Source organism: Xiphophorus hellerii, chromosome 16 (genome assembly GCF_003331165.1).
Source record: "Xiphophorus hellerii strain 12219 chromosome 16, Xiphophorus_hellerii-4.1, whole genome shotgun sequence".
Taxonomy (NCBI): Eukaryota; Metazoa; Chordata; class Actinopteri; order Cyprinodontiformes; family Poeciliidae; genus Xiphophorus; species Xiphophorus hellerii.
Genome location: NC_045687.1, coordinates 9,196,977 through 9,222,249, shown reverse-complemented (window position 1 = coordinate 9,222,249; position 25,273 = coordinate 9,196,977). Strand labels below are relative to the sequence as shown.

General features: G+C 38.6%; 2 protein-coding genes across 15 annotated transcripts; one reads left to right on the top strand and one right to left on the bottom strand.

Annotated features, from left to right (window-relative positions):
* Positions 1-903: 903 nt before the first annotated feature.
* On the top strand, positions 904-5,940 carry prkcsh (PRKCSH beta subunit of glucosidase II). The gene is made up of 18 exons (XM_032588334.1): positions 904-1,035; positions 1,268-1,390; positions 1,498-1,614; positions 1,700-1,795; positions 1,874-1,931; positions 2,024-2,141; positions 2,499-2,628; positions 2,787-2,871; positions 3,171-3,249; positions 3,353-3,436; positions 3,520-3,684; positions 3,770-3,863; positions 4,091-4,160; positions 4,313-4,402; positions 4,486-4,560; positions 4,647-4,746; positions 4,832-4,991; positions 5,467-5,940. Exons 2-17 carry the CDS (start codon positions 1,300-1,302, stop codon positions 4,976-4,978), a joined length of 1,599 nt encoding a protein of 532 aa, XP_032444225.1. The 5' UTR covers positions 904-1,035; positions 1,268-1,299; the 3' UTR covers positions 4,979-4,991; positions 5,467-5,940.
* A 2,044-nt stretch (positions 5,941-7,984) lies between these two features.
* elavl3 (ELAV like neuron-specific RNA binding protein 3) lies at positions 7,985-25,069 on the bottom strand. 14 transcript variants are annotated; one of them, XM_032587375.1, is made up of 8 exons: positions 24,520-25,069; positions 18,055-18,274; positions 17,865-17,968; positions 15,272-15,425; positions 14,950-15,178; positions 14,469-14,522; positions 13,960-13,998; positions 7,985-13,232 (listed from the first exon to the last, which is right to left on the bottom strand). In XM_032587375.1, the coding sequence occupies exons 1-8, from the start codon at positions 24,526-24,528 to the stop codon at positions 12,884-12,886; spliced, it is 1,158 nt and encodes a 385-aa protein (XP_032443266.1). In that variant the 5' UTR covers positions 24,529-25,069; the 3' UTR covers positions 7,985-12,883. The 14 variants fall into 14 exon arrangements, with proteins under 14 accessions (XP_032443266.1, XP_032443270.1, XP_032443268.1 ...); XM_032587379.1 differs by having other exon boundaries at positions 7,985-13,211; positions 24,520-25,068; XM_032587377.1 differs by having other exon boundaries at positions 18,055-18,271; positions 24,520-25,066.
* Positions 25,070-25,273: the final 204 nt, after the last annotated feature.

Sequence of the window (25,273 nt, the reverse complement as noted above, 5' to 3'; positions counted from 1 at the left end):
TGGAATATGCTTTTAGATATACATCATCTTTCAGACTGACTGCTTTCGATGTTCATATAAAAGTTTAACTAAATACAAGGACAGAAACTCGTTCATTGCAAATCATTAGTTCCTAGAGATGATCTACATCTATTGGCAGAACAAGTACAATTGTTTATTTCTAGGAGAAGGAAAATTTAAAGGAATAGATTAGAATATACTTCCCCAGGGCAAAATTGCTTATTTGTTGAGAAACTATTCCCATCCAGTTTTAAATATTAGCAAATAGAAATATACCCCTTAGTAATATAACATTTGTGAGACATTGTGAGTAATTAAATATACCCCTTAATAGAACATAAATTAAATAACTAAAATTAAATAAAAAACAAGAATGTACATGAAAGCATAAAACTAAATCTATAAATAAGTTCAGAGGAAACTTAAACTCAAAACCATTCAGAAAATGTAGCCTATATTTAAAATTGCTTTAAAGTTTACATTTAAAATTGATATATTTGGCTTCTCAGCTTTAACCTTCCATGTAAATGTGTTAAGAACAGTAAAAAAAAAAAAAGCTAAGCTGGCATGAGATGGCTGCACAGCTTCGCCTCAAGACAAGTGTGACGTTTCTCCAGCTCTCCGCCAATCACAACAGGAAACTGGAAGGTATACTCCAGTGGTAATGACATGACAATGATCACGTGCAATGCATAGACATATTTTTGCATTGCAAAAATATGTCTATATGTCTATAACTGCGACCCATTGCTGACAGAGTTCAGAATCTTCGCTACAATGAAATGTCGTCCTCTTGCTGTCCGCCAATCAAAAGTTGAACAATGTCGTCTTCACGTGTCACGGATTTCCTTCTCTACACCAAATCACAAAAGAAGAGAATTTCTTGTCCAATGACATTGCAAAACGACAGAAGGGAGGAAAAGAAGGGTGGGTACCTCTATGCGGAAGTAGGTTATTCCAGATAATGATTAGGCATTGGCACCGATAAAAATACATTTTCTTCCTTTCTATTTTGCTACCTTGTTCACACTTCAGGTATTTAAGTTTATATAATGGTCACTCCTCAGATTTTATTTTGAATTTGCTATTTATTGTTCGCCGTTTATCAAAGCCATTAGCACAATTTGCTAGTTAGCATTGTTTTATCAATGCTATCAAGCTAGCAGCTACGAACCTCTAGCTTCTGCCAATACATGGTTTTACTCCTCAGGAGTTAAAGCTGCAAATTTTACTATTATGCAAATTGTGTGTATGTGTGTTTCTATAGGCACTGTTGGGTCATTAATACAGAGGTTGACCATGGTAATGTTCGGTCACTTCGTGCTGCTGGTTCTGTTCGGCGGAGCCATGTCTGCGGAGGTTCAACGTCCCCGCGGTGTCCCCCTGTCAAGTAAGCATTCTTAACCTGAACTATGATGAATTAAACAGTAATTCAATCAGATCATTTTGATTTGGGGGAGGTTTGAGCTCTTTGCTGTGTGTTTCAATGAACAACAGAACGCCAGTTTTATGAAGAAGACAAACCTTTTACATGTCTGGATGGATCCCGTACTATTCCCTTTGACAGAGTAAATGACGACTACTGTGACTGTGTGGATGGTTCTGATGAGCCAGGTGTGTAAATCCTCCTTCCTGGAGAATTATCCAGTTGTGATTTTAAAGTACAATGATTTTGACTCAAGGTGTTTATCCCTCCCAGGTACTGCTGCTTGCCCCAATGGCAACTTTCACTGCACTAATGCGGGTTTTAGACCAGCCTTCATCCCTTCCTCCCGCGTCAATGATGGAATATGTGGTATGCATTTTGTCCAGTTTCAAATACACCTTTAGAAAAATATTTAATAGCTTCTTAACACTTGCATTTTCCCTTTAGATTGCTGTGACACTACCGATGAGTACAACAGTGGTATTGACTGTCAAAACACCTGCAGGTGTGTATATTCTATGGTTACAAGACGTTACTTAGAATTGACAAATGAAAATGTCTTGGTGTTATGTTTGACATTACATGTGTGTTTTTCAGGGAATTGGGTCGCAAAGAGAAGGAAGAACTGGAGAAGATAGCAGAAATCGCAAAAGAAGGCTTTATGTTTAAAAAACAGCTTATCCAGGAGGCCAAACAGGGTCTAGAGGACAAGAAGGTTTGGAGAGAAAAACAAGCTCTGAATTTAGTCTGTGCAGGATTAATATTGTATATTCTGTTAAATAATTTTATGGATTGGTTTTATGTAATCCATGCAACATTTGTGCAAACAATAGAATACAGGATTAATATGGAGTTTGGGAAAGTGTAGCTTTCATTCCTAATCTTGTTTTCTTTTTTTTGTTTGTTTTGTTTTTACAAGTTCTGCTCTTACAGTAATGAACCCAGGCCTAGTTGAGAAATGTTTTCTTAAAATGTAATTTTTTAGGTAAAGTGAATATTTGAAGCTGTAAAGTACAATCCTTGATTCAGATTTTATTTGGGCTGAATTTGCCATTTCATTTTGGTCCAACAGAGTAAACTTGGAGATGTCCAGAACAGCAAGAAAGATCTGGAAGCAAAGGTTGAAGCACTGAGAACAGTTAAGGAGACTGCAGAGCAACCAGAGAAAGAAGCTAAAGAGCGCCATCTGAAGGCTTGGGAAGGTAAATTAAGATTAACGCCACCTGGTGTCTGTAAAGCATGTAACCCCTTTGAAACCTCTGCTTCTCTTTCAATGTTCAATCTGTTCTTCCTCACAACATCTAGATTGTGGCAAACAGAATCACAGATGAGACAAATGTAAATTTGGCTTTTATTTCAGAACAAAAAGCTGTCATTCGTATGGAGAAAGACAAGGCTAGGATGGCCGACGTGTTTCTTGAACTGGATGATGATGACGATAGCTTGTGAGTATCTCTTACGCTGCAAAATGTTCAGCAGTTGTAAGAAATGAAAACATTATTTGGAGACGAAGATTACATCCATATAAATTTGGAAAAGTACCCAAACTATATGCTCGTATTTAGTGTTGCTTTAACTTGTTTTGTAATATTTCTCTTTATTACATGCATAATTTTTTAACCAACCCACCCTTTTGGATATGATATCCAGGTTTTAATAAAATGATTAAATGTCATACCTGTAGGTCTTGGCAGATTGTTGAATTATTTTTTTTGTAAATTAATGTTCCTTTTTCTTTTTTTAGCGTGTCAGTGGCTGAACTTCAGTCCCATTCTGAGCTTGATCCAGATTCTGATGCATCATTCACAGAAGCAGAAGCTCAGGTACAACTCTGGCTATTTCTTCTAGAACAGTATTGCTACACCAAACTTAAACTCAAGTATTACAAGAGCTGGTGAATATGTATTGTTTTTTATAACTTTATAGGGTTTGTTAGGTGGAGTGGACAAAGTGGACACAGTAGCATTTGAGACTGTCTGGAATAACATTAAAGAAAAATATGTTTCTGAGGTGAGAAAATTCAAAATCGTGGTTGTTAATAGAGATTCATAAAACATTGCTGCTGCAGCTAAATGTTTATCTGTTGGGATCAGTCCACTGCAGACGTCCCTCCACCAGGGGAAACTGCACAAGAGGAAATCCGAGATACATCCTCTGACAATGACTCTGAAAACTACCCTGATGAGGACATCCCGGAGGAAGAAGATGATGAAGATATGGATGAAGATGATGAAGATATGGATGAAGGAGACTATAAGGTAAACTTTTTGATTCTCAGTGAAACTTAAACTTGGCAAATCTCAGGTTTGGGTAATTCATCACTTCAATTTGGTTTGGTTTCAGGCCCCTCCAACGTCGCGAACTGATGACAAAAAGGACGATGATGAAGAGGGCGCTATGCCACCCTATGAGCAAGAAACACAGACTCTCATTGATGGTACGTGTTTGCAACCCAGCAGTCCTGCAGTGACTAGTGATTTGTTGTGGTAAAACTTTCCTAATTAGGATTTATGCTTGGTCTTCAAGACCTTAAAACTTGGATCTCAAAAGTCCTGGAGAATTGATGTTTGGAAACTTTTACATGCATCGGTGGTCTCTCACATCTGATTAATTTAACTTTTTATGTGTTGCTAAATTCAGTGTAATCGTCTGTTTTAATTTCAGCCGCTCAGAAAGCCAGGGATGAGTTCAATGAGGCAGAGAAAGCTCTGCGGGAGGTGGAAGATCAGATCAGGTATGTTTAAATATAAAAAGGCCTTCTTAGCCAATATTGTTAATTTTTCTCATCAAAATTCCTGTTCACCCACCCATTACTGGGGCTTTTGTAATGTAATGTGTAATGTGTTGGGGGTTGCAAACTAAAACCTGGAGTTGGTTTGTTTACAGGAACCTTGAGAAGGAAATCTCTTTTGACTTTGGACCCAGTTCTGAGTTTGCTTACCTCTACAGCCAGTGTTATGAACTGACCACTGGCGAGTAAGTGCATACTTACTCTTTTTAAAATGTTTTCCAAATGTAATGGATTAATCTCTGAATGACTACATATCTTTTTCTCACAGGTATGTCTACAGACTTTGTCCCTTTAACAGAGTGTCACAGAAACCCAAATTTGGTGGATCAGAGACTAATTTAGGGTGAGGATGGAAATTTGTGGTTTGCATGTTTGTTGTTAAAGTTGATTTACTTGTTTTATCCAATATGTTCTGTTTCTTTCACACAGAACATGGGGTAAATGGGCAGGTCCTGAGGATAACATCTACTCTGTGATGAAGTACGAACATGGAACCGGGTGTTGGCAAGGCCCCAACAGATCCACCACTGTAAGTCTGAGGCAGCATTTGACAATCTCTGTGTTTTTTTTTTCAATAATCAAAACTAAAAGTAACAGCCTTTGTACAATATTAGGTTAAGTTAACATGTGGAAAGGAAACGATTGTGACATCCACATCAGAGCCGAGTCGCTGTGAATATCTCATGGAGTTCACCAGCCCTGCTATCTGCCAGGACCCCACAAGCTCTGATTCAGGACATCCTGACCATGAGGAGCTCTAGAAGCTCATTAGCTGTAAGTATTTTATATTTCCAGTGGTTGTGGATGCCTTATTGATTGCTACATATAATCATGCAAGTTGTTGTAGTGGTCACATTTTTAAGTCCTAGATTATTTAAACTAGTGGATCTTAGAGCATAAGAAGCTACCAATTTTATATATGGCGAGGGATTACATTAAAGCCCAAAGAAATATTATCAGTTGTGATACAATGGTTTCTGTGTTCTTTACTGGCAACAATTATCTTTAGTTTTAATATTATATATCAAGAGAAGTATATGTACTTTGATCTGATAAAGTAATACACTGTAAGGTTGCACGATAGCCACATATTTTTTTTCTTGTATCTGAATTTATTTTTTATTTGGTTTGCTTAATTTCAAAGATACATTCATTTAAACTTTGTTCTTCAAAGTCAAATACCAAAGGATGAAGTTGTACCTAACAAAGTCACTACTTTTGCCAAAAGTTGTTGTCTTCTGTCTTGCAGAACACTGTGAAGGGACCACAGTCATTGCAGCAGAAATGTTTCCAGTCTGCTTGCTGTTCCGCCTCTGTCTGCGTTCTTTGTAATAGTTACGGAAATTCCAAGGAGAAGTGAAATTATTGTGATCAACACATCTTATCTTCCACTCCTGCAAGGTGTGCTCACATTAGTTTTTTAAGTCAGATGTATTGTCATTCCACTTTTATCAAATAAAGTTGTTTTAACCACATCTCCCCCTGGTTGTAATTCTCTCAACCAATAAATCTCTTCTGTTGTATGATTTCCATAAACTTTACCTACATTTGATTAATTTGCCTGCTAATAAGTTCAAAATACAGGTATAAAGTTCATGTACACCTGCTGTTATTTTGTAGGTTTATAAAGAATATGTGATAATGTGAATTATTGTGCAAGAGTGCCAGGTTTCTGTGATTGGAAAAAATGAGACCAATAAACGTCTTCCACCTCCGAAAGTGACACCTGTGCTGTATAATTCATCTTAAAAACAAATTATTGTTAGTAATGTGGTTAGCAGATTTATGTACAGTACATCCTTAATTATCAGCTTCTACACCTTTCATTAAAGCCTTGTCTTGAGTTTACATCTGTCATTAACTGAATCTGATTAATCAGAAATGAAATCCAGATATTAATTTAAGTTCTAATTTACATAATTAAGCTATAGTTTGCACAGAATCTAAATAGCCTTATCAAGATCAGTACTGTTTTTTTTTTTTTTTTTCATTTGAGATGCAGTTTTTGCACAGCCTGTTGAATCATTAAAGAGGCGGTATTATTTTACTAACTTCATGAATTTACTATTTAAAATGAACATGTCACATGTTGATATACACAAAACTTATTTATTTTCCAGGCATATTGTGCCAATTTATACCACAATCAAGTAATTATGTTACTTTCAGTTATAAAAATACTGTATATGACAAACATAACTTTTAAAAGATATTTAACATCTCTGTCTCTTTAAGAAGCTTTTTTCTCCTCGCCACCTTCAGCTCGTTAAAACAAAAAGGCTTTTCCATTACGTCTATGTCTTTGGACTGAGAAGTAGTTTGTATGATAAGATCAATAGACACAAAGTACCATCAGGTGTTTTACTGATTGCTGCTGCTGCTAGTCTGGAGGTGCTGAGTGGGGAAAGCGAGGGGGAAGGATTGTTTCTGAAGTGGAAAGTTGGCTGGATTTGTGAGAATTTCTCAAACATGCATGAAAGAGTCAAAGCAACTCTCCAAGCATGTTTCTGCTGAAGGAATAACGTTTTATATAACACCCCCTTTGAGACGTATGTTGTTTATTCTTCTGTGATCTCCTGGATAAGGTGTTGTGCTCTCATTCTGTCTTCATTCATGGATATTGGCTTTAACTTGAGAAATGGCTTTGAAACCTTTTCTAGACTGATAGACGTCAATATCTTAATTTTATTTGGTTTTAAGTTACGGTACTTTTGATCTAGCCATGATGTGTTGCATTTTGAGAATTGATTAGCCTACTTCATGTTGTCAGACAGGGCCTGGGTACAGCTGTGGATAGATTCATGATTTAGCACTTGTCATACTCAAGGCTTTGGGCCAAATCCGGCTTGCCATGCGGCTTTTAATGTGATCACATAAAGAAAACCATAAAAAAAAAAGAAGTTTGTGTCCTTAAATAATATTGTATCAGTCAAATAAAAGTAGTGTCTAAATTTCATAAATGTGAAAAGACGTTTAATATTTCATTTTAAGAAGTACTTATTGACTGGAGAGACAGCTATTTATTAATGTTTTAACAGCTTGTTAATGGGTTTTATTAATAAATTCTGGCACAACCGGCCATTTGAAAACCATGATGTTGAAATGGCTCAACATGAAAGTTAACACTCCCTATTTAGCAGGTGGAGAATCATGTCTTTACATGGAGCCAGGTTGGTTTGGGTAGTTTTTTTCCCCCCCTTTTGATGAATAAAATTATTAGAAAACTGCATTCTGCCTTTACTCAAGTCCTCTTTGTTTGATATTAATATGTGTTTGTCTGAAAAAGCTTAGTGAGATAAAAAAAAATCTGGAGTCTCTAAGCAGACAATTGCTCTTTCACAGCATATGTTTGGCACATTAAGAACATCAAGAAAAATTTTCAATGAAACATGTTTCTTTTAACCTCTTTAAAAGTTAGAAGTGAATTGTGCTGAAAAACACTGATTCAAATCCACATAATTTATTTTATCAATAGTTTGTTCATTCAGTTCTGTAAGCATATAAAAATAATAATCTTCCTATTGGTGTTCTTAGTACAGGCTGGTGTAATGAAGTTCTTGCTTTTGTTCTGACAATGGAAAAGAAAAACCCCTGCAACACTTTTATTTGTAACTTTCATTTTATTTTTTTTTTCTGGCATGTAAAGTACAAATAATTAAACAATTCCATGAAAAAGTCTTCAAGCGTCTTCAGCTGAAATCCCAGTAATAAATATCCTAGTCTAAACTGAAAGGTTTATTTTTTATCTTTGTTTAAATTTGACATTGTTCATTTGGTCATGTTTGGAAGTATGAGATTTTGTAGGTTTTTTTTTTTTGTAGTTTTTTTATTTTTTATTTTTTGTTTCTGCTGACGTTGGTGTCAACAGAACTATTTGATCGTTTTTGATTTGTTCTACCATTCCAGGAAAAGGTAAGAAAAACATCACTAAGTTACTGCGTCCCCTCTTCTAAATAAATAGACACAAAATACAGTTGAGAAACAGAAGGACCACTCATTCCTTTGCAACTCTAGACCCTCCAAAGAAAACCTTCCTGTAGCTTGTTGGAGCTCTGTGATATTTTCCCCAGAGTTCTTGACTAAGTTTGTGACTCTGAATAGCACAAATTGATAAAAAATGGCCTCAGTGATACGTTTATTTGACAGATTCAGAGGCTTTAATAGATTTTTGATAAATTCAGCCCATCAGCGAAACAGGAAAGCATCTTTTGAGAAAATCAAACAAATCTCTCCCCCTGAAGAGAGCCGAAGCCTCACAAAAGGGGGGCGCCTTCATCTCTCAGGGGCTCAGTGGTTGGAAAAAACAAGACTGTGATTAGGTTAAATAATTAAAAGATTTTCATTTAACAAGACAAACAGAACACAGGCAGTAAAGGCATAACATCTAGCACACAGCATGTATGTTTATACACTTCAATTAGTTAAATATAGCAGTGCATTCTTTGACTATGGAGAACGTTTCCAAATTGTACTTCTAAAGCTGTTTTTCTATTTGTCCCCCTTTTTAAGAAACAAAATGGTGTAACCACAATTTTGGCAAACTTAAAATCTTTTAAACTTGCAAATATAATGAAATAAACCATAAATATACACAAAACATACTTTATACGAGGCAATAATAATAATCATAATAAATAGTTTTTAAGTTAACAATAAGTTAAAACTACAAGCTTAAAGTCGCCCAAATAATACAAGTTTGTTGGCGCTATTTTGAATTTTTTCAGTTTAAATTATTTTTATGTTGCAACAAAAGCTACCACAGACTTTACAAACACAATTGAACACAGTTTGATTGAAACAAAAGAAATCTAACTAAGTCTAAAATCTGCATACACTGTAAAAACTGCAACTAATAAAATGGAAGAAAAATAACAAACTGTACCCAATCGATGCAACCAAAACGTAATCTTCGACCCATGTGTGTTCTCTATGGCAACATCAACAACACAAATACACTAAGTTAACAAGTGAGTCCTGATATGTAAATGAAATCAAGAAATCACAGGAAAATGATATTTGAAATTGACGTGGGCTAAAACTGATGTTCTGTTAGATGATATTCCTTTCCAAGTCATTGAAAAAAGCTCTACTAAAGTCAGCCAAATATGCAGTTTGAGCTTGCGTGGACAGAGCACAAAATAGGGACTGAGGAAGTGATCGTGTAACAATTTGGAGATGAGAGCTCTCATTCTCTCATTTTTTTTCTGATTTGGTAACGAGTCTGTTCGATTTAATCGCTTTCGCCTGAACAGTCGCTCCTTTTGCTATTCCTCAAACCTTTTCAGTGTGACGTTTCTTTTTCTTTTTTAAAAAATATATATCATTTGTTCTCAGTCAATATAAAAACAAAGCACATTGCACTTACTGTTCCATAGGAAAGTTTTTTTGTCTTTTTAAAATGATTATTGTTGTTGCTCAAGCAGTGTAGTACTGTTTCCTGCCATGGTCCTCGGCTCTCTGCCGTACATCAGGTGTAGGTCTCCATACGGACCGGGTGTGGGAGGTCATATTTGGACTTTTTCATGGCTGCAGTTCAATGTGGCCTGTTTTCTTGCTATAATGTCTGTCGCTGGACTCACCACATGCTCAAACTGGCTGTGCTATCACTTGCAAGAACCAAATGAGCTAGATTAGACCTTTCTGTGATTAGCTGTGGACGACAGCAATCAGCATTTGCGGGGGAGAAACAGTATGAGTCAGATCAAAAAAAATGTCAGCAAAAAGTATTGGCAATATATTAAAAGATAAAGATGCAACGGGTGATTTGAATGTCAGGGGAAATATGTGGATGTATTTTGTTTTTTTGCCTCGGTCACATGGTGAGTTGAGTCATCCCTTTTTTATATATATATGCCTTTTTTATACTGCATGATAGGTGTGCAAATGTAGTTGATTTTAGCATTTGGTATGGTGTTTTTTTTTAAATTCAGAAATGGAAATCGATATGCGCAACTTACAATATATGCTCAAAAGTAATTCTAACTCAAATTGTCGAGGGTCCTTGCTCAACAAATAACATAGATTTTTACAGCAATTATGAAGGGGATATTATAGTTAGTTTGTCCTTCTTAGTACTGACTTGCAAAGCAATTCTTTGGCAAAACTCAAATCTATCTCATCGTAAGGATTTTCAGTGTGAATCACCAGCACTTTTTGAATCTTTTTTATTATCAATCTGCAAGCAGCTTCTTCGGTTTTACAGCTGGGCAGAGAGCCAGTCTCACTGCAGCTCTGTCTGGGATTTTCAGGTCAAAGAACTTCCATTTTTGAAGCAACACTGTACAAAATTTCAAGACTAGAGATGCTGAGTGCTTCTGAACACTCTAAAATACAGATGTGTCTGTCAGGTTATACCCTGGCTGTCGAAATGTGTCTTCGTTTGGGTTCGATTCGCATTTGCCGGGTTTGTTTTTCTCCAGACGCGGTTAAGTTTGTGTGAGATATGCTGTCCTTCGCCCCTTCCCCAAATCCCCACCCATACACCACGCTGCTTCTTCCCTCTTTGTCTGTGAAGATCAGAGGGTTTCAAACGAAGCCACGCAATGTCCCAATTTTTTCCAAGCTTAAGAATCTGTAAAAATTCAGCACAAGGTCTTGTTCCTTTGTATGTATAAAAATAGATTATCTCTAATGTAATCCTTTTCAAAGAGACTGTCCTCTTTGGCTAACACAGCGTCACTTAGAAAAACAAAAATGACTTGGATAGCTGACCTTATTTAACGTATCATCATGCGCCTGTGTCTTGATATTAAAAGACACTCGCTCTCCACATGGTACATCAAAAATCTGGGCTGCAGCAGACACTTCCACTAGACGGGTTGGGCCTTATTGTTTCATCAAGGGTGCCATAAATAATCCCTATGCTTCTGGGTTGGGGATATTTTAATCACCAGCTATTTTTGTTGTTGCACCAAACTGATCGTGAGAAACTTGTTAAATGCTTTCTTTGTGATCAAAAAGGTAACTATGACACTTATTTGGAAGGTTGATGTTTTGCCATGTTTGAACGTTCAAAGTTACCAGGAAGATTTTTGAAGAAAACAATGGCCTTAAAGAAAAACGTACAGCTTTTTCCAGACTAAAAAGGTAAAATAGAGAGTAATCTTTCTGCTTAATGGATATATGTTCAGATATGACTGCAATCAGTTATCAGCAGTAAAATCTACACAATATTGGACATTATAGATCCAGTTTAATCTACAGAAAAGTAGCATTTATCTTTAAGGAACTGAGGACTAATACTAGTGAATTTCACATTTTTGCTTCTTTGCGGGCCTGCCTTTATTATTACAGATGTACTATTTCAAACATGTTCAAGTTTTTCTTCCAACTATGCCGTTTAAAAGCAGAAACATTCAGCTGTATTGAAATAAACCTGCCTGTCAGTGACTGTTTTTGCAATTTTCTTCTGACGGCAAAGGGCTGATAGAAAGGCATTGCAGAAATAAAACAACTTTTGATGCAATAAAGCTTCTTTTGCAAGTCAGCCAAAGTGTAAAAACACCAGTATTTTTGTCGCAGCTGTGTGATGATGAAACAGTTTTTCCCCTCACACTCATCACTCTCTCGCCCAGCAGAGAATTACTAATGAACGTCGTCACCATGGGAGCGCTGCTGCTCTGCTCTAAGTTCACAGACGGTCTGCCTGAATTCAATCCATCGCGTGGATGAGATCAAGTGAAAAAAAGAAAGAAAAAAAAACAGCTTCAGAGGACTAAATATGTGTAAATCTTCCTATTACTGAACTGTGTTTTTTGTGATACGTTAACTGTTCTATTGTGATATTTCTCGTGAGTCTGTGTGGATAGAAGTGATGGCCTTTGAACTGCTCTTTTCATTGACCGTTGAGCTAAATCATGTTGGGTCTGAGCTGACAAGCTCTGATATATAAGAGAAAAATGCCTTAAAGCGAGGCACCACCTAACGCAGGTCAGGAAACAGTAGTCAAAGTTTCTAGAAAATGCTTACATACTCGGCTATTATAACCACCTTAAATATTGAATATATAGTAATATTTTAATAGACGTATATAAGAGAACACTGTTTTTAGTTTCATTTTCTTTGATCTAAAAAAATCACTGATTCAAAATGCCCAAGTGTAAAAAAAGTGACTACATCCCCTCCAGCAGGATAATGGGAGAGATGGTGGGGTAAGAGTTTAGGTAAATTGCACATTTTTTTTTTTTTTTGATAATTTTGTTCATCAGTTGTCATTATTTGCCTGAATTCAATCAAAGCACTCAGTACACATTCTCTGTCACATTCGTTAGACTGTCTCCTAAATAGAAAGCTCTTCCCCCTTGCCCCCCTCCCTTTCAGAAAGCCCCCACCAGCTACGCACCCCTTTCTAATTCAATCCAGGCAAATACAGGGAAAGACTAGCAAGTTGTGTAAAGAGAAAAGAAAGAACTCCACTAGTGTGTTTGTTTGAAACTCTGACTTATCTACGCTTGAGAATGTCTGTATGGTGTGTGTGTGCATGTGTTCTGTGCCTCTGCACGTGTGTGTGTGTGTGTGTGTATGTATGTGTTTATGAGTTTGTGTGCGAGCATGTCAGAGAGAGAAAGACAGAGAGACTCAGTCCAGGCCCATGTAGAGTGATGACGCAGGGAGGCTCAGGTAGGACCCCCTACAGGTTCAACCAGCTGACACCGGCAGCGTCTGCTTCAGGCCTTGTGCTGCTTGCTGGTTTTGAAGGAAACCTGCAGCACGCGATCGCCCAGGCGGTAGCCATTTAGACTGGCGATAGCCATGGCGGCTTCGTCGTAGTTGGTCATCGTGACGAAGCCGAAGCCCTTGCATTTGTTGGTGGTGAAGTCACGGATGACTTTGACATTGGTAACAGCGCCGAAAGGCCCAAAGAGCTGCCACAGGACGCTCTCGTCTGCCTCGGGCGACAGGTTGTAGACGAAGATGCACCAGCCGGCTCCGGTGGGACCGGTTAGGTTGACACCGGCCAGACTGGTCATGCTGTCAATGGTGATGGGGGAGAATCTGGGAAAGAGAGGAGGAGAACTACCATGGGTGTCATTCTGAAGTTCCACATAGCATTCATTGCTTTACATTATCTTCTAATAGCTAGGTATCTGTCACATTTGAGGATTCCCATCTCCATCCTCTCTCTGCTGTACAGTAAGTGGATAAATATGTGTGGGCACCACAGTGGCTCCAAACTGCCTGCTTTTATACATAATGACACTGCGTGCCCTGAGACAAGACACCCACACAATGTGCATTTATTTTTTCCTCTGCTGACCAGAGCCTCTGGAAGAATTAAAACACATGGATCACGATGTTCAACTGAAATCACAGCATTGAACAAAACACAGAAACCTAGAGAGGGATGAAAAGCAAACTGGAATCAAATCATACAAAAAACTGGAGCAAACAGAAGAGACGCAAACGGAATCTGGTATGTCCATGCTGGTGAAAAAAAGGGGACATTAAAGCAACTGAAACCAACAATGTTAGTTCAGAAATAAATACATAGAAATTATTCATATTGATTCAAATAAACAAAAGGAACGAAAAGGTTAAACAAAGCCATGCCAGAATACCCCGCTGTTAGAAAGCTACAGATAGTGCTTATTCGGTAGAATGGATAAATGGGCTGTGGGCATTAAGAATTATGGCCATATAAAACTTCTTTTGAGATTAAAGCAGCATGTGGTATTCCGGGCACTTTGTTTGAAGGTTTTATTTTGGCATGAATGCTTTTGAAAGGACACCTTTTGGCATTTACCTCTTGACTCCGTAGCTGGCGTTTAGTAAATTGTCGAGTCTGCAACGCAAGAGGGAGAGTGAAGGGGATGCAGAGGTTAGTTATGAGATCTACAAGGAATGGGAGTGGTGGGCTTTTTATGGTTAATGTGTTGCGTCTTCATCAGCTGGCCTGCAGAGGGCATCCTTCACTTCAACGCAGTCTCATATCATCCAGCAACAAATCTATGATGTGACATATAGTCCTGCTGGTATTTATTATTATTTATAAGTTACAATATCTTTTATTAGCTTTAATGTATAAACATAGGCAAATTTGCTTCTAGTGACAAAAGAAGGAAAGATCCCACAATGCTTTTATTTTGAGCGATTCTTTTTGCTTTTTGTCATTTAGCACAATTATCCACATAAATACAACCTTACCCGATAGTTTTGATTTTTTTTTGCAAGGTCTATGACTTATAAGCAGTATGCAAACCATAATGTATTTAACTTGATTCTATTTGTACTTGGAAAAATCTAGTTTCTTACATTGTGTTTGAGCTGCTATTTGGATCTGGTCCCTTTCCAAGTGAAGGGATCACACTGCAGTTTAAAAGAAAGTCAGAGAAAAGGTGTGAGGAGGAGGAGAGGGAGAAAGAAGAGGGAAAAATACCATGTTTCCAAATAAGAAATAGTTACCTAAAGGAGAAAATTAATTATAGCTTTTATAATCAAAAGGATTTTGTTTTCTTTAAACAGTTTACATGTCTTAATTTTTGCATATTTTCACTGACGATTACAACCTCCAGCTTCATCTCTTAGCCATTTTGTGGTACAGGTGATGCATAAAAATAAAGAAACTGTAAAGATCTTCCATCTCTTTCAACTTTACAATGACTCACTTTTAATTGAGCTCAAAAACTTGCTGTTGAAATGAAATTTTTTTTTTAAAGCAACAATAGAACGATAAATGAGGTACTTATTTTGGGGTGGGGTGGAGTTCAGGGCGGGGTTGGTGACGGTTCAATACCTGAAACGTTGAGTCTGGTGGTGCAGGGGTCCCGTGTAGCGACGGGCAGCAGTTTGGTACAGCTGAGTCAGTAAGGCCTGGCCTGTTTTCTGGCTTGGGTTGTTGGCAAACTTGACTGTGATTGGCTCAGCGGCACCCAAAGGCTTCTGCCCGTTCAGTCCTTTGATGGCCTCCTCTGCTTCATTTCGCTTGTCAAACCGGATGAAGCCCACTCCCCGTGATATGCCTGCTCCGAAAGCAAAATACAGAGGATTGGCGTGACTACCTTGGTGTTGGTGTGTCTGCTTGGCTTGAGGTGATCAGTTTTATTAAAAGGCCTTACCTGTAACTTGGTCCACAAGGATGCGGGACGTGATGATGCGACCATACTGGGAGAACAGCTGCTCCATGTCTTTCTGGCTCATGGTTTTGGGGAGTCCGCTCACATAAAGGTTGGCATCACGGATGGAGGCTGAACTTGGCCTGGCATATGATACCTAAAACAGATTGAATGATCTGTTGAATCACAGATACAGTTCCTTGTAAAAGTATTCACACATCTTAAATACTTTTACAGACAGTTTGATTTATTTAATTGGAATTTAGACCAACAGGCCGAACACAAGGTACTGAAACAATGTGAAGTGGAAGGAAAAAAATACATATTACTCACAAAATTATTTTATTTACAGTAGACCAAATGGATTATGTAAATAAATTTAGGTTTGAACTTTGACGGAACAATTTTAACACGTGAATATGATTTGATGTAAATCCGTCAATTGTAGTTCTGGCTGCTCCTGAAGGTAAGTGAACCTTTGTCCATCTAACCCACAGCATCATCCCAACAGCATCATGCTCCCACCACTATGCTTCATTGTTTAGAGAGTTAGTTTTCCTCTACAACTAACATTGCACTTGTTGGCCAAAAAGTTCAGTTTTACTCTTATCTTACAAACAGAAAATGTTGTTACACATACCGTTATGCCCAACAATCCTTTCACTTTCACAAAAATGCTGAACTTAGTGTTGGCCATCCCATAGAAGACCTCAAACATTTGTTGCAGTTTGTTTTAATAATATTACAAAGTTCAAGGAGTGCGAATATTCATGTTAAGTAATGTAAATAACCTTTAAATTACAATGTAAATGGTAGTTTGAAGTAAGAATCCCGCGTATTCTTGCTCTTCTCTACAGACCAAGTTGTGTCTTTATTTACCTTAAAACATGACTTTCAGATTCATCACAGACACACTATTTAACAGCTGCGTAACCATTACTGCAGCTGAATCCAATCATTGCTTAACAATCACATGGGACTTCTTTGCTTTGCACTGAAAAACATCGGCTTCAGTCAATATAGTTTCCCAAATTCTCCAGTGAGTTAATTAGTACAGCGTCATTTTTGATGCATCTGTTCGTATCCCACATGGCTGTTCTTCTCAGTCTTATTTCAGTGGCCTGTTTTCTGATATGAAAAAATAATATCTAAGTGATTGTGTAAGAGGCTGACTTCTTGTTGTCTCTTTTTTTTAAAATTCTGTTTATGGAAACATGAACAGTTGAGTGACAGATAGTCCACTCCAGTGCTTTGTTAGGAGTGGTGTGTTTGTGTGTGATGGAGAGACAGTGTGAGTGTTGTTGGAGATAGGCTGAGCCGTTCTCCCTCTGTCCTGCCTCCTTTCTTTGTTGCTATTCTCCAGGGGGGGGGGGGCGAAACGCTCCAACCGAGCAAACAGTGAGAATGCACCTTAAGGCTGGAAAGAGTTCTTCCAACTTATAAATATACTATTCTCTAAATACATCTACAGACGTCTATGAAAATCATACAGTCATTTTGCACTCATGTTTTACTATTAAAACTATTCTATTAATTGGTCAATATGCTATCTTTCAGATGAATACAGGTGCTTTGATTTCATAAATCAGCACAATGGACCAGCATCTATTGTGTCCACAGAGGGACTGTGCGAGCAGGAGGGTTGTGCTGTGTGGTGATTAGGGTGTTCTGGACGAGGCGCGGGGGGAGCTGCTCTGTTCAGGGAGCAGAGGCTGCCCTACAATTAACCCTCTCGCTGACGCTCCCACAGTACAGATGGTGCCTCAAGCCCATATGGCCTCTAATCCCGTCATTGGCATTCTGCTCTCGACCCCTCCATCATTTCCCCCCCTCCACCCACTTTCCCCCACACCTTGATCTTTTCTTTGAAGCTTTCTGTAAAATCGGGAGAAGATTGGAATACTGACACCAGCTACTGTGTTTTATATCTAAGAGTGGACATTTTCCTTCTTAAAAATTATTGTTATGGTCACTGTGAAGATAACTGGCTTTTTGCTTAGATATTTCCTTACTGTATGTTTATCTATGACTTGATCTAAAGTTCATTGTTGAGTCAGAGCATCTGCTCTCCACTGATGTAGATCCTGCAGTTTGCCTCAGCCTTTGGGCCACTTCGATCAAGTTTGAGATTGGATGAAATTAGAGATTAATAATTTGATCCCCCCCCTACTCCCCACCACCTCTCTGTCCGTCATCTGATTTTGGGACAAAGAAGCCCCCTAATTAGCCTAGATTGAAGACAGATGGGCTAACCTGCACTGACCCATGTGTGCCACAGTCAGACTGCCTAATTGCATTTCCATCACAAAAACCCTCCGCATGTTGTCCGCCCCTTAATTTCTGACCTCCACTCTCTCCCTCTCCTTTCACCCTTTCTCATTCTTCTTTTGTTCATGCTACCACTCCCTTCTGCCTCCTCAACCCCCTTTTGAGCCCCTGTATTTGCTCCCCTCCTGCTTTGACATCCGTTGCCACCTCTTTCACCAACCCCCTTGACAAAATCTCCACTTCCTTCCTTTTTTTTGTCTGGAATGTTGTCAAGAATCCAAAATGAATTTGAAGTGATTCTTTTCCCAAAGCATAGAGTTTTGCCCACCTTGATTGTTTTAGTCTGCAATTTGAGACCATTTAGTGTGTTGATAGCCTTGTCTGCGTCATTTGGATCCACATAGTTTACAAAACCATATCCCAAACTCTGACCTGCAGGAAAAGACAGAATGACAGGGAATGTTGAGCTTTTTCAAAACCAGATGGAGTGACTTTTTCAGCTCATGTCAATTTTGTACCTGTTATCTTATCTCTGACTAGCTTGCAGGATTCGATCTCTCCAATGCTACCAAACAAACTTTTGAATTCTTCCTGGGTCATGTTCTGAGGCAGATAGTTGACGATCAAGTTGGTTTTGCTGTCATCTGTGGAGCCATTTGTGCTGATGACTGGGCCGTTGGGCAGACTGGTTCCGCTTGGACCGTTGGACACCTGCGTTTCCATGGTGCTGATTATCTGCTGAGGAAGAGGGTGCAATTAGATTCATTATTCACAAAGAGATTCGACAAAAGTAAACCTTTAAACATGCTTCGAATCCATTATTTAACTTACAGTGATACATATGCTAATAGAGGCTGTGCATAGCACAGCACACAGAGGCGGCTCACTCTCTAAGCATCACAAGTGCAGGTCAAGAATCAGCGTTGCTAAAATGGAGGTGGACAAGGTCTGATTTATCATCCTCCCTTCCCCCTTCTGCTCCATCTTTCCAGCTCTCCTTCTCCCTGCCTCTGGTCCTGCAGATGTCACAGTCCCTTTTCCTTACTCCTCCCATCCCCCCCCCCTACTCTTCCAGGGTCAAACATCATTACATCATTACACAGGGACGGATGGTCAGAATGGTGGCTACCAGACTGGCACAAAACCAAGGGAACTGTCGGAGGGATTTAGCGCTCCAATAAATAATGCATATCATGGTTAGCTAAAATACTTTCTTTTTTTTAAACAGTTTTTGTCTTTGGACTCTGTGGCCTTTAATTTCCCAGTTTTTAAGTGAGCATAGAGATGGTGTATAGTGGAGTATTTTGTGTTGCTTTGATGCACCTAATTAGAGCCATGCAGAATACCAGAAAATGGCGACAAAGACAGACTTCCTGCTCCAGTTCCTCCCCCTCGGCACCAAGCTCTTTGAGACCAGATCAATATTATAGTATATTATATCATAGACAGTCACAGCAAATGTTTGCGCGTGGTGTAGGCGTGTGTGTGTGTGTGTGTGTGTTTATTCATACCGAGTTTAATAACACTGAATTGAACTGTACTTTATTATTATTCAGGAAAAAAGCAGACTTTTACAAAAAAATTAAAAAAGGGAAAAATTAGAGAATAAAAATGCAAAATGTTGAAGAGATTTTTCTATTACAGCTTAAAGCTCACCAGCTATTTTCATATTTTTTTTATGTATTTGTGTTTACTGCTGATTTAAAACTATTTGTGTTGTTGTTTGATTTTTTAAATTTAAACACTAGTGTAGGTCTACACTCATGCCTACATGGAAGTCTAGATTTTGATACAATTAATTGTTAGTTTTTAGTTGCCTAATTTTTTTATTTTAAAAAAGTTATTGATCACGGAGTATTTTTATGACTTTGTTAGCACACCTGTTACGTCACCCAAAGATATTTTTTACTTTTTTTATTGCATTTTTGTACCATTCTTCCTCGCAATTATGCAATCTGAGTAAATATTAATGCTTGTTGGGTTGTTTTGTAAACAGTTACCTCAAACTCTGTATTTGACTTGTTGCAGCTTGTTAATTTGTTATTGTTTGTTTATGGTAAAGGGGATAAATAAGCCCTCGCTGAATCTCATGGGGAATTAAAATATTCTACCAAACAATAAAAGGAGTTAATTATCAACTTCCACAAATTATTCCCTAATGTTATTCTAAGAAAGACCAATTTGATGGAGAAATACTGCAGATGTAATTTAAATGTATTTTTTACAGACCATATTACTCACGACTTATGAGTGCCTCATTGACTTCATTAAAGTTATCTTGATATTCTATTCTAGATTGTCATTTTGTTACTTTTATTGTTTCTGTTTCCACACCCTCTGTATGGAATTTATAAAGTACTAAAATTTAACAAATTCCTGTTTTGTTTTTTGTTAAGTTTGATGGGTTTTTCTAATAAACAAATTTTTACCTCATCTCAGCATCCATCTGCCTTGTTTTGAGACTCACCTTGATACAGGTTGCCCTGGTTACAGCCCCTCAAAGACGACCGTGTTTCTAACGGCTGACAGACTTCCTTACTTAACTGTTTGTTTGTCTGAGCTTGTTAGCAGCAGACACACAGGTTAGATGTATGTTGTACATATGCTGATAATGTGTGTCTTTGTAGAAACAAAGAGCAGCATGGTGACAGTTTAGACATTGTAAAAACTAAAATACATCAAATGCACCTTCATGTACAAAGGTTGAACAGCAAATAGAACAACAGCCTGTCATGTAAAGATTTTGAGATGAAGCTAAAAAGATACCTAAAATTATATGGCTCCTGTTAATTATTTATAAGGAAACACACTGTTTTGTTGTTTTCATGCTAGTAGTAGTGCATTACTTTGTGGGGTAGCAGAAGTAGAATAAGCAAAAATTTGCCCAAGTAATAGCAAAAGCTGTATAAAACAAAGAGGGGGGAAAAGACATTTTCAGGGCAAATTTGACTCTCCAACTGGAAAACCTCAGAGAGGCAGAGTAAGCATTTCCAGCAAACAGTGTGAGGTTATATAATTCATAAATCCACGGTGCCTGTCAGACACACAAGCAGCAAAATAAATAGATAAATTAAAAGTAGCATTTAATAACAACGGCTATAGCATGAACACAAGAATAAATTTAAAAGATTTATGCTTTAATTGCAGATGGTATATAATTCTAACAAAAGCTTTGGAGTAACCTGCTTTAAAGGCAAATAAAAGCATGAATTGCTAAATTAATGTTAGTAGGCATGTAGTGCAATCATAAATTCTGACATATTGAACAAGAAAATAAACAAGATCACCAACAATTTCTTAGATACATTGCTGCTCACTTTTTATTTCTCTCTGATAAGGACAAAACGTGATAAATAATTCCTGATTTTAAGTCTCCAGCACACCACAGCTGTTATCATCACGTTGGGACCCCCGCTGCCTGTTGTTTTTATTTCTATTTTAGGGGTTCTGTGAGACCTCCCTTAATATTTAATGGAGTGCATCAGCTTCGCCCACACACGGTCCCAGACTGGCACGCAACAAGAGCTCAGCCTCCACCACCAAACACATGAACCCAGATATGCACGCAAACAAGAGGCCCTGCCTCCCTTGGCCAAACACACACCACCTACACTGTGCACAATTAAATTACAAAACAAAGAAGCATTGCAAGACTTAATGTAAATGTATGTCTTGTGATCTCTGTCCTCTGATGCATTCAAATAATTTCTGCTCCAAATACATTGGAACACTTGGGGATGTATAATACAGAGAAATAGCATGTGTCTCGCAAAGTTTGCATGTTGCAGTTTAAATTGGGTGTTACAATGAAATGATGTGATTTTAGTGTTTATTTCCACAGGAACTAGATGTACATTTTCTTGTAGCATTAGCTATCTTAAGGTCAACATATATAATAACTGACTGAAGTAGAAAATACGTGTATAATATAGCATTAGGAAATAATTTAGACCAACCATTTTGTTTCATCAAAACATAACCTAAGCAGCAGTCTCTTCTTCTTTGTATACAAATTATTTTAGGTGTGCAAGACATAATCTAAAACCGAATCCTAGTGTAAAGTGTAAATGAGCCTTCTAAATAACACAGATTACAGGATTATCCCAAACAAAGGGCATTAGCCACATTCTCTGCAGCTTAAGGGATCATGGTGGCAGATGTAACACAACAGGACGACCGGAGTCACAGCTCTTGTCAGCCACGAACAGAGACTCCACAGAGTCAGATGACAAAATAAAAGATTTCTCAAAGATCGCAAAGATCCCTGGGTGTTATGGACCGCTTTGATAAGATGGCAGCAGACAGCGTCAAAGGCTGCAGGACACAAATCTGTCTCACAAGTCCTTGGATCATGCGGGGCGCTATCCAGCGTGCTGAAAAGGGAGTGGCTTTCGGACAGGCTCTTTTGAAGACACAGATGGCCGTGAAACGACCAAAAGAAAATCGACTTTGTTCATGTATTTTTTAATTTATTTTTTTTTATTCATTTCAAATCTCTAAGCACCGATCCGTAAAAAGAATATTTCAAACCTATTCAAACAATGTAAAGGATCGACTGATTTCTCTGTTTCTGCGGTGCATCGCCTGCTTTAAATCAAAGGACTGGTGAGCTCTGCTGGCATTCATAAACCAGAGCGCCTATTTGCTGAATAAACGTATTGAAACGACCAAACAAAAGAGCCACCCGTTCCTCCTCTTCTCCCTCTCGCAGAGGGCTATGGCAGCACTATGAATATTAATGTAAACAGTGGCGCTTTGTGTCAAGGCCAGAGGCTGCAGGACTCTCCGGGAACAATGATCGTTACAGTTGCCATCTCCAAGTCAAAAACCCAAAGAAATGTCAAATATCCTCAATGGGAAAAGCATGTTTAGTCTATATTGTATATAATGTTTGTATTTTTTTTATTTGAGAGTCTTATATTTAATTGTGCTACAATAAAAATAGTTCTCTTCTTTTACAATTCATTAATATAATGAATAAAAATAGATTCGCTATGGTAAAATAAATGCTGTTTATCAAAGGATTTAAAACGCTTAAAAGAAATACACGAACAAAGGTCATTCATTTTTATATGTAAATACATGCCGACCTAGAAGAAGGAGATTTCTGCTTATATAATAGCATTTATCGCTTTTTTGATATTTTCACTCTGCATTATTTGCTCTCACCTATAAAACCGAATAAAAAAAGAAATAAATAAAAATCAAAAATTATTTAAAAGGATTCACATCTTCAGTATTTTACTCCATGTAGGCCCAGTGAATGGGGCGAGAAGTTTTTACCTTATAAGATCAAAGAAACGCTTTACAGTGATGGCCTCGCCTGTCCTTGTCCTTGAATTGTGTAAGTGCTTTGGAAAGGTTGTCTGACTCAACGCTTTTATTTGCTTGGCACTGCGGTACACGCACGGGGGGCTGCGGACCATGTGGAGGAGAGATGCTGCCACTATATATATATAAAATAGGACTGGAAGTAACAACGGGGCTCAAACAAAGAGAAAATATAAAAATTGTTTAATATAAAGACAATTTATCGAGTAAGAATACTCGTTTATGAGTGTGTGTGTGTGTTCCGGGTCTTACGCGTGCGTCCTTTATGTTGTGAATTATTTATTTTGTGTACTAAAATTAGTCATCTAATAAACTGTCTAGGCTTTTTATACAAGTAAAATATGACTCATGCTATTCAATTATTTTGATCCTTTTTTTTTACACACGTTTTTTTTTTTGTCAGTGCTCCGACTAAATTTACTCTTTATTATTATTCGTTGTTCTAATTCTATGTAAATGGTTTTAATCTTCAACGGTCTGCATACATAAGCCTCGTGCATTCAGCCCCGGATCATGTCAAGAGGCAAAGCGGAAAAGGTCGTTTAAGGCTTCAAGGCCTTCGTTTGATGCTCCGGTACAACAGAGACACGCCCAATCCAGCCAGTCGGCGCACACAGCCAGGCTAATTTATCAGCGCATCTCCTTTCATCCGATAAGCGCAGCACAGACATGGCCATCTTGTTGTGTGTGCAGCGCTATAGTTCTTGGAGAAATGCGCTTTATATTTATATATATATACATGTATATATATATATATATATTTAAAAAAAGAAAAAAATGGTGTTGTCCGGGCGCGGCCTTAGTGGTGCCGTCAGAGCCTCGGAGGTTTCCAGCCCATTTACTCGGTTGCATCGCTACGAGAACCCTGAGGAATTTTGGACTTTGTCTGATTCAAAGCGAACCAACGGATGCGTAATCTTCTTCTCCTCAACCCCACCCCCCTCTATCTCAGAGTGACTCGACCCTTTTCCCCTCCCTCCTTCGCCTTGTTGGATGGGCCCTCAGCCTCCGAGGCATCATGTTTTGTCTCACAAACCCGTCTCCAGCATCCTTGTGCAGCACCAGGCAAAGAAAGCCCCCCGCCCCCCTCCTCCTCTGAACTCGGAGCATCCTTGCGTTTCCCCTCCGTCTCCATCACTACTATCACGCACAATGTCGAATGCAAAGCTCACTCTTGACAGTTAAGTAAACGCATAATGGAGATGCGACGCTTGGGATGTGAGCATACACTGTAAAAGAAATAAAATTTTTAAAAAAGCCAGAGCTATCTAAAATGGCAGGATAATGTTTTCCTCCAACGCCGAGGCTGTCTGTAGGCTGGAGCGCGGCCGGTGTGGCGCATCACACAGCGTGAGACTGCTAAATGCCCGTATCGATCGTTAATCTCATCAGAATGATACGGCATGGTGAACTGGACAGAAACGACAACCCCAAAGCTCCTCTGTGTGTCGGCATGTGGACACAAGCGGCGAGCGCTGCTGAAAACGAGACCGAGTTGTGGAAAATAAACGAGAGAATTCGTGTTGAATTGATTTATCAATGGCTGCATCACATGTGCGCATCCAAAACAAATACTACACAAAAAGATCCAATGATGCAACATCCCCCCCGCCCCCCTTTCTCTAAAATAAGAAAAATAGAGGCATACGTACAGTAACCATTCTTGACGTACAATGAAAGAAATCTAGGTCCTTCTTTTCACAGGTCTTGAAGCGGAAGTCTCTCTCTCTCTGCGCTCTTGGGCCTTTATATTATTATATGGCCTTTATGTACAATTAGGAGCAAAAAGTAAAAGAAAAAAAAAGAAAAAAAGGAAAAAAATACAGTCTTCGCCAAAGGATCTCAGCTCTGCGAAATTGTTGGTGTCCTCTACAGGATGAAAATGAGGGAAAAAAAGGGAGTTTTCTTCTGGAGGATGATGATGGAGAAAGCTTCTCTCCGTGTGGCGTGGGCGATGGTTCAGGAAAAAAAGAGAAACAGTGATCCTCAGCAGGGTGTGTCCAGGGGAGGGTGTTCTGGTTTTGCTGCTTTTTATGTGTGTGTATGTGTGTATGTGTAATTCCTTGCTCCTCTCGCAGTCTCCTTCTGTGCCTCTGCTGCAATGTTCTTCTTTTATGCGTCCTCCTGGCTTGCAGAGCGCGCTGCTGATTGGCTAATTGTGCAGGGAGGGTACTACATGGCAGCCATTGCAATGCGCTCCTCTCCCATTATCCCCTTCAGGAGAGATCACCAAGAGTCCTCCCCCTCTCTCCCCTCTTCCATCTCTCCACTCCCTCCTTCTCGCTGCCCTTCCTTCCCTCCCTCCCAAGCACCCCCCCTCTCTCTCTACACACACATGCAGAGCGCAGTGAATAGGACTCCACCTGCACTTTCAGAACAGATGGGTGCAGCAAAAGGCAGTGGACT

What these genes read in the sequence shown, in the direction of transcription:
- prkcsh (XM_032588334.1), top strand. Translation starts at nt 1,300, where the DNA reads ATGGTAATGTTCGGTCACTTCGTGCTGCTGGTTCTGTTCGGCGGAGCC. An exon ending in CGTCAATGATGGAATATGTG is followed by an intron (nt 1,796 to 1,873) that starts GTATGCATTTTG and finishes TTTTCCCTTTAG; the next exon opens with ATTGCTGTGACACTACCGAT. An exon ending in CCATCTGAAGGCTTGGGAAG is followed by an intron (nt 2,629 to 2,786) that starts GTAAATTAAGAT and finishes CTTTTATTTCAG; the next exon opens with AACAAAAAGCTGTCATTCGT.
- elavl3 (XM_032587375.1), bottom strand. An exon ending in TGCAGACTAAAACAATCAAG is followed by an intron (nt 15,426 to 17,864) that starts GTGGGCAAAACT and finishes AATCTGTTTTAG; the next exon opens with GTATCATATGCCAGGCCAAG. An exon ending in CACCAGACTCAACGTTTCAG is followed by an intron (nt 14,523 to 14,949) that starts GTATTGAACCGT and finishes TTTAAACTGCAG; the next exon opens with TGTGATCCCTTCACTTGGAA.